An 8,544-nucleotide genomic window follows, 5' to 3' on the forward strand; every position below is an offset into this window, starting at 1 on the left:
CATGATCCTGACTTCTGCTTTATCTCCAGATGCTCAGAAGAGAAAGAGCAAGTGGGACTCGGCTATCCCAGTGACGACGATAGCACAGCCCACCATCCTCACCACCACAGCCACCCTGCCAGCTGTCGTCACGGTCACCACCAGCGCCAGCGGCTCCAAGACCACCGTCATCTCTGCTGTGGGCACCATTGTGAAGAAGGCCAAGCAGTGACCTGAGGGGCCACCCTAGGACTCGAAAGAACTGTGCAGCCCAGTGACCACTGCCCAGTGGGAGGCGCCACTTTGTATATTTCAGGATTGAGACCTGCTCCCCTGATGGCACCTGAGAGGAGCTCCTATGTGGCACTCCAGACGGAAGGACAGGCAGCACGGGAGCCAGGTGCTGTGGACAGGGTCTGTCCGCGCCCCTCCTGGGGTCTGCCGCCCATTAAAAGTGCCGTTTTCTTAACCTCTTGGCATCTCAGATGCACTGGCCTCTCCTGCATTCTGTTTGCAGGCAAATGCTTCAGCTCACATGTCCCCCCATCTTGGTTTGGGACTACTGCCTCAGGGCTGACGATAGGGTGATGCAGGCCTGGGACGCTGTTCAGAGGGGTGGCCCAGGAAGTCACCGTTGTTACCCGTGTACGCCTCTGGACATGGACAGGCGGGAGCCCCCAAGCTCCATGTTCGCTCCATGTGCCGCCTTGATCCCAAAACCTAGCCAGTTCTTGGGTGATGGTGGAGCTGTGCTCCCTGGGGTGCACTTGAGCACTCCCCAGTCCAGATCACTTCTTGGACACACCCAGGCTTTTGAAGTCAAGCCAGTTGCAGAAGGGCTGGGGTGAGAGCCCGACCTGTGCAGGGAGTGGGGAGGCGTCAGTGCCTGGCCAGGGCTGCCCCAGTCCCTCGGTGCCCGGTGAGCACAGCCAGCCAGGAGCTGAGCAGCGGGGGAGATGAATCACCTCCTGCCCTGGCCAGGCGGCAGCTCATTGTTTACGGGCAAGCCCTGCTCCTGGGAGGGCTCCTGCCACCCCACCCTTCCTGTGTGTGTTATCTCTGCCCCACAGCAGCCCCTGGGCAGCGCCAGTGGCCACTGGGCTCCCCCCCGGGGCTGAAACGGGTTTCCCAGACCGGAGTCCAGAGGAGACTGTTTTCCCTTCGTGATCTTTGGCGACTCCACTGGAGCGGAAGAGCTGTGTGTCAAAAGAAGGAAGCCGGGCTGTGAAGGGCCTTGTTGCTTTCAGTCGGTGAGCAGAGGTTTAGAAAGGTGGTTCTGAAATGGCACCTGGTACTCTTGTGGGACCTGAGGAATATAAGGAACTCTGTGCGTGAGGTTTCAAAAATAAAAATTGAGTCCACTCCCCCCATACACACACTCGGCCACTTCAGCAGGTCGGTTCTCAGCCCTTCCTTGATGGGGCTTGGAAGCTCTGGGGAGCAGAGCCGCTCCCCACTCATGCCCCAGAGGGGCTCTGAAAAGGCTTCCTGTGGCCTCCGACAGGGGCCCCTCATTAGCCAAGGACGCTGTGGGTGTTTCGTGGGAGGCAGCGTGGCGCTGCGGAAAGGGCAGTAGACGTGGAGCCGGCACCTCTGGCCAGTTTCCGTTTAAAACCAGTTGAGTGGTCTCCAACCCTTACCTCTGTAAGCCTGTTTCTTGTCTGAAATCACGGTAATAAAGCGTCGTAAGTTGGTTGGGAGGAACCAGAGGTGACTTATGCAAAAGCTTTATAAACTGTAAAGTTCCTGCCAGTGTTTGTTTTTGGCTAAATCCAATTTTTTTTTTGTTGTAGACCGAGGAGAGAAGCAAACTGGCCTGTCCCCCGTCTCATGCTCTGTCAGGGAGGATGGGGTTTGGCAGGTCTTTCCCCTACCCGCTTTCCTCTGGGCAGCCCCAGCCCTGCCATTTATCTGTTCAGTTAAAGCAGTAATGACTGTCTCTTGCGGGGCCCCAGAGGTGGGGGGCCTGGAGAGGGAACACAGGCCTAGAGTTGGGCAGCCGCAGGCCAAAACTGCTGCCCCACTTGGCCTCGTGAGTTGGGTCAAGGTTTGTAATCCTTCTGGACTTTCATTTCCTCTTCTCTGAAATGGTGCTTGCCCACCTTAGTCCCATCAAGGATGGCCCAGAGGTGTGTGAACAGTTCCTGCTGTGGGTGGATGGCCCAGGCACTGGGGGCCAAAGTTGTTTCTGACCAGTGTGTGTCTGCTCACCAGAGAACAGTGTCCAAACTGAACTCTGTCCACGGCTCCTACTGTCCCCCACTCACACACCGGCTGCCTCTCCCTAGGGCTCTGATCTTGGGTGGGCCTCGGGAGGGCGTCGGGATTCATTTAGCTCCGCACCTTGCACATGTAGTACCACAAGATGTGTCTCAGCTTTTTATAATCCCCTCCTGACTGCTGCACAGCGGGGTGCTCCATTCTCAATGCTTGCAGCACCCCCTTGCTTTTAGGATCACACTTCACTGCCTTGTAACCTCTGCCCACAAATGGGGATGAGATAGCTCATGTCTCCTAGTTCTTGTAAGCAGGAACAAAGCAGGTGTAAATAACACTGTGCCCCAGTGCCTGGCATGAGATAAGGACACAGGTGATTCAGGGGATGGAGGAATGAAAGGAGAGGTGAGTTTGCTTATCTTCTGAAGGGGTGCTCTCTGCTCCTATGGTCACTGAAATGAAAGTTTCCAGCTCCCAAACCTGTGCTCGCAGCATCACTCAAGCCGCCTAGGGCTGGATTCTGAACGGCTGTTGTCACTTGGCACTGCATTGACAATTACTGAGGTTCGGTGTGTTTTTAATTTTGTATCTATTTGGAAATCTCTGTAATAAAGGATTTTTTAAGGGCTGTTGAGCCTGGCGTGGTGGCTCACGCCTGGAATCCCAACACTGGGAGGCTGAGGTGGGTGGATCACCTGAGGTCAGGAGTTCGAGACCAGCCTGGCCAAGATGGCGAAACCCCATCTCTACTAAAAATACAAAAATTAGGCCGGGTGTGGTGGCTCACGCCTGTAATCACAGCATTTGGGAGGCCGAAACGGGCAGCTCACGAGGTGGGGAGATCAAGACCATCCTGGCTAACGTGGTGAAACCTTGTCTCTGCTAAAAATACAAAAAAAAAAGTAGCTGGGCATGGTGGTGGGCGCCTGTAGTCCCAGCTACTCAGGAGGCTAAGGCAGGAGAATGGTGTGAACCCAGGAGGCAGAGCTTGCAGTGAGCCATCTCGCCACTGCACTCCAGCCTGGGCGACAGAGCGAGACTCTGTCTCAAAAAAAAAAAGAAAATACAAAAATTAGCCGGGCGTGGTGGCAGGCGCCTGTAATCCCAGCTACTCGGGAGGCTGAGGCAGGAGAGTCACTGAGGCAGAGGTTGCAGTGAGCCTAGGTGGCGCCATTGCACTCCAACCTGGGCGACGAGCGAAACTCCCTCTGGGGCTGAGGGGGTTGGAGGGCTATTAAACCAGGCAAAAAAGAACAAGGGGCCAGGTGCGGTGGTTCACGTCTGTAATCCCAGCACTTTGGGAGGCCAAGGTGGATGGATCACATGAGGTTGGGAGTTCAAGACCAGCCTGACCAACATAGTGAAACCCCATCTCTACTAAATAATTTTAAAAAGACTACCTGGGTGTGGTGGTGCATGCCTGTAATCCCAGCTGGTTGGGAGGCTGAGGCAGGAGAATAGCTTGAACCCGGGAGGCAGAGGTTGCATTGAGCTGAGATTGTGCCATTGCTCTTCAACCTGGGCAACAAGAGCAAAAACTCCCTCCCAAAAAAAACAAAAGGGCCGGCGCAGTGGCTCACGCCTTTTAATTCCAGCACTTTGGGAGGCCAAGGCAGGCGGATCACGAGGTCCGGAATTCAAGACCAACCTGGCCAACATGGTGAAACCCCATCTCTACTAAAAATAAAAAAATTAATTGGGCATGATAGCAGGCGCTTATAATCCCAGCTACTCAGGAGGCTGAGGCAGGAGAATTGCTTGAACCCGGGTGGCAGAGGTTGCAGTGAGCTGAGATGCGGCCACTGCACTCCAGCCTGGGCGACAGAGCTAGACTCTGTCTCAGAAAAAAAAAAAAAAGAAGGGAGGAAATACTATACAAAATAAAAAATAATTGGCTGGGCGTGGTGGCTCATGCCTGTAATCCCAACACTTTGGGAGGAGGCAGGCAGATCACTTGAGGCCAGGAGTTCTAGACCAGTCTGGCCAACGTGGTGAAACCCCATCTCTACTAAAAATACAAAAATCAGCCAGTCATGGTGGTGCACACCTGTAGTCCCAGCTAGTTGGGAGGCTGAGGCAAGAGAATCACTTCAACCTGGGAGGCAGAGGTTGCGGTGAGCCAAGATCATGCCACTACACTCCACTCCTACAACAGAGCGAGACTTTATCTAAAATAATAATAATTGCCGGCCGGGCGCGGTGCTCAAAGCCTGTAATCCCAGCACCTTGGGAGGCCGAGACGGGCGGATCATGAGGTCAGGAGATCGAGACCATCCTGCTAAATACGGTGAACCCCTTCTCTACTAAAAAATACAAAAAACTAGCCGGTCCGGAGGCGGGCGCCTGTAGTCCCAGCTACTCGGGAGGCTGAGAGGAGAATGGCGTGAACCCGGGAGGCGGAGCTTGCGGTGAGCTGAGAGCCGGCCACTGCACTCCAAGCACTGGGCGCAGAGCAAGACTCCGTCTCAAAAAAATATTATAAAATAATAATAATTGCCAAGCGTGAGGGCATGCACCTGTAGTTCCAACTACTCAGGTGGCTGAGATGGGAGTATCCTTTGAACCCAGGAGTTGGAGGCTGCTGTGAGCCAAGATTTCACCACTGTACTCCAGCCTGGGCAACAGCTCCTATCTGTCCATTGCAAGGAGCTAGGACCTCCTGCTTTGTGTATGGTGAGTAAAAAAAAAAGACCTGAAAGCAGTGACACCCTGGTAGCATCCAGCACATAGTACTCCCATCGTGGTCTCTAATACCATTCTCTGCTGAAAGGAACCACACGGGCCCCCTTGGAGAAACAGCAGATCCTGAAATCTAAGTAGGACTGGGACGGTTCTGGAAAGCAGGGAAGACACGGAAGTCAGATGGAAAGGTCAAAGAAGCTAGGGTGAAGGGATCTCTTACTGGCCAAATTTGGTTGCATTTGAACATGAAGGAAGAATGATTACAATGAGTTGTGTGTTCTTTGGGGTTTTTTTTGAGACAGCATCTCACTCTGTTGTCCAGGCTGGAGTGCAGTGGCACGATCCCAGTTCACTGCAACCTCTGCCTCCCGGGTTCAAGCGATTCTCCTGCTTCAGCCTCCCAAGTAGCTGGGATTACAGGTGCCCACCACCATGCCCAGCTAACTTTTGTATTTTTAGTAGAAACGGGGTTTCACCATGTTGGCCAGGCTGGTCTCAAACTCCTGACCTCAGGTGATCCACCCTCCTCGGCTTCCCAAAGTGCTGGGATTACAGGCATGAGCCACTGGCCTGGCCTACAATGAATTATAAACTATTGAGCAAATAAAAATCCTTTCATTCATAGTGATAATTTGGGGAAAAAATGTATTTGCCACCATTAGACTTGAATATATCTACTCCTTATTCTGAAATTGATAATTAGCTGAGAAGAATTAACCATTGTGCACCGTAGATTGGATTTTGAAGTGGTGCAACTACTGTGGAAGCAGGATGGCAGTTCTTCAAAACTTTCTTTTTTTTTTAAGACAGTCTCACTCTGTTGACCAGGCTGGAGTGCAGTGGTGCCATCTTGGCTCACTGCAACCTACTCCTAGGCTCAAGCAATCCTCCTGCCTCATCCCCCAAAGTATCTGGGACTATATCCATTGTAGTAGACTATATCAATGTCCATTGACAGATGAGTGGATAAACAAATAATGATATATACATACAATATACATAACTCGCATATGTAAATATTCAGCCTTAAAAAGGAAGGAAATCGTCACATTCAACACATGCATGAACCTCAAGGACATTATGGTAAGTGCAATAAACCAGTCACAATAAGAAATACTGTATAATTCCATTTATATGAGACATCCAGAGTAGACAAATTCATAGAGACAGGAAGTAGAATGGTGGTTGCTGGGAACTGGGGATGCAGAAGGGTGAAATGGAGAGTTGCTTAATGGGTACAAGATTTTAGTTTTGCAAAATGAAAAGTTCTGGCGATCTGTTACCCAACAGTACATATATTGAACTGTACACTTAAAAAATGGTAAAAATGGTGAACTTTAACGTGTTTTTATCTTTTTTTTTTCTTTATTTTGAGACGGAGTCTTGCTCTGTCACCCAGGCTGGAGTGCGGTGGTGTGATCTCCGCTTACTGCAAGCTGCGCTTCCCAGGTTCTCGCCATTCTCCTGCCTCAGCCTCCCGAGTAACTGGGACTACAGGCACCCGCCACCATGCCCGGATGATTTTTTAAATATTTTTTTGTATGGCGGGTGCCTGTAGTCCCTGTTACTCAGGAGGCTGAGGCAGGAGAATGGCGTGAACCCGGGAGGCGGAGCTTGCAGTGAGCTGAGATCCGGCCACTGCACCCCAGACTGGGAGACAGAGCGAGACTCCGTCTCAAAAAAATATATATTTTTTTTGTAGAGACAGGGTTTCACCATGTTAGCCAGGATGGTCTCTATCTCCTAACCTCGTGATCCGCCTGCCTCAGCCTCCCAAAGTGCTGGGATTATAGGCAGGAGCCACCACGCCCAGCCTATCTTTTTTAAAAAAAATGTTTTGGGTTGCTTTGCAATAGTGATTTTTTTTTTTTTTTTTTTTTTGAGACCGAGTCTCGCTGTCACCCAGGCTGGAGTGCAGTGGCCAGATCTCAGCTCACTCTGCAAGCTCCGCCTCCCGGGTTTACGCCATTCTCCTGCCTCAGCCTCCCGAGTAGCTGGGACTACAGGCACCAGCCACCTTTCCCGGCTAGCTTTTGTATTTTTTAGTAGAGACGGGGTTTCACCGTGTTAGCCAGGATGGTCTCGAACTCCTGACCTCGTGATCCACCGGTCTCGGCCTCCCAAAGTGCTGGGATTACAGGCTTGAGCCACCGCACCTGGCCTGCAATAGTGATTTTTTAAAGTTTCTGTAACTCAAAACTTTATTTAAAAAAGCATTTACCCTGCATTTTTAGGGGAACATAGTTCATTCCCAGTTGATTAAGGGAACCTCTATTTATTTTTTTTTTAATCCGACACTTATTAAATGTAGAAAGGGGCTGGGTACAATGGCTCATACCTGTAATCCCAGCACTTTGGGAGGATGAGGTGGGAAGATCACCTGACGTCAGGAGTTCAAGACCAGCCTGGCCAAATGTCAAAACCCCAAGTCTACTAAAAAAAAAAAAAAAAAGGCGGGGCGCAGTGGCTCACTCCTGTAATCCCAGCACTTTGGGAGGCCAAGGTGGGCGGTTCACGAGGTCAGGAGATCAAGACCATCCTGGCTAACATGGTGAAACCCCATCTCTACTAAAAATACAAACAATCAGCCAGGTATGGAGGCGGGGGCCTGTAGTCCCAGCTACTCGGGAGACTGAGGCAGGACAATAGCATGCACCCGGGAGGCGGAGCTTGCAGTGAGCCAAGATCACACCACTGCACTCCAGCCTGGGCGCCAGAGTGAGACTCCATCTCAAAAAAAAAAAAAAAAAAATTATCCAGGTGTGGTGGCGTGCACCTGTACTTGGGGGGCTGAGGCAGAACAATCACTTGAACCCAAGAGGTGGAGTTTGCAATGAGCCGAGATCACGCCACTGCACTCCAGCCTGGGCGACAGAGTGAGACTGTCTCAAAAAAAAAAAAAAAAATTAAAAGTTAAAAAAATAGGGCCGGGCGCAGTGGCTCATGCCTGTAATCCAAGCACTTTCGGAGGTCAAGGTGGGTGGATCACGAGGTCAGGAGATCGAGACCATCCTGGCTAACACGGTGAAACCCCATCTCTACTAGAAATACAAAAAAATTAACTGGGAGTGGTGGCGGGCACCTGTAGTCCCAGTTATTCGGGAAACTGAGGCAGAAGAATGGCGTGAACCCAGGAGGTGGAGCTTGCAGTGAGCGGAGATCGTGCCACTGCACTCCAGCCTGGGTGACAGAGCGAGACTCCATCTCAAAAAAATAAAATAAATAAGAATGTAGAAAAGAAGGTAGAAACAGAAAATTGCAATTTTTCAGCCCCCAAAATAATACAGGTGCCCTTAGACTTATGATAGGGTTATGTCCAGATAAACCCATTGTAAGTGAAAAATGTAAGTGGAAGATGCATTTAATACCCTGATAAATCCATAGTAAAGTAAAAAAAAATCTTAAGTCAAATCATTGTAAGTCCAAATGCTCAACTTATGATAAGGTTACATCCCAATAAACCCCATCTTAAAAAATTCTAAATCAAATCATCTAGGTTGGGGACAGTCTAATTGATTCAAGCCAGGGTCACCAATGAGTGCTAAAACGATTCAGTGAAAGCTTGTTGGGAGATGGACAGGGAGACAAAGGATCATCCTCCTCTAGATCACCTTTTTTTTTCTTTTTATTGTTTAATTTTATTATTATTATTATTATTATTATTAT

The 8,544-nt window shown here is 50.4% G+C and overlaps 2 protein-coding genes across 10 annotated transcripts in view; one reads left to right on the plus strand and one right to left on the minus strand.

Moving 5' to 3' along the window:
• The window catches only part of SAP30BP (SAP30 binding protein), a 45,082-nt gene extending 42,258 nt beyond the window's left edge, over nucleotides 1-2,824 (plus strand). For 3 of the 9 annotated variants that reach the window (XM_017884675.1, XM_017884676.1, XM_017884679.1), the window contains one exon: nucleotides 30-1,721. In XM_017884675.1, coding sequence (XP_017740164.1) covers nucleotides 30-211 — 182 coding nt within the window. In that variant the 3' untranslated portion in view covers nucleotides 212-1,721. Of the gene's footprint in view, nucleotides 1-29; nucleotides 1,727-1,772 lie in introns of those variants that run through there. The other 6 variants (XM_017884677.1, XM_017884683.1, XM_017884682.1 and 3 more) reach the window with 4 other exon arrangements.
• LOC108537327 (60S ribosomal protein L18) overlaps nucleotides 768-8,544 on the minus strand; it is a 9,223-nt gene continuing 1,446 nt past the window's right edge. The window contains exon 2 of the mRNA XM_017884594.1: nucleotides 768-836. Within this exon, the coding sequence (XP_017740083.1) occupies nucleotides 768-836 (69 nt within the window). The remainder of the gene's footprint in view (nucleotides 837-8,544) is intronic.

The sequence above is a fragment of the Rhinopithecus bieti genome, unplaced genomic scaffold (assembly GCF_001698545.2).
Source record: "Rhinopithecus bieti isolate Rb0 unplaced genomic scaffold, ASM169854v2 scaffold_13400, whole genome shotgun sequence".
NCBI classification, from domain to species: Eukaryota; Metazoa; Chordata; class Mammalia; order Primates; family Cercopithecidae; genus Rhinopithecus; species Rhinopithecus bieti.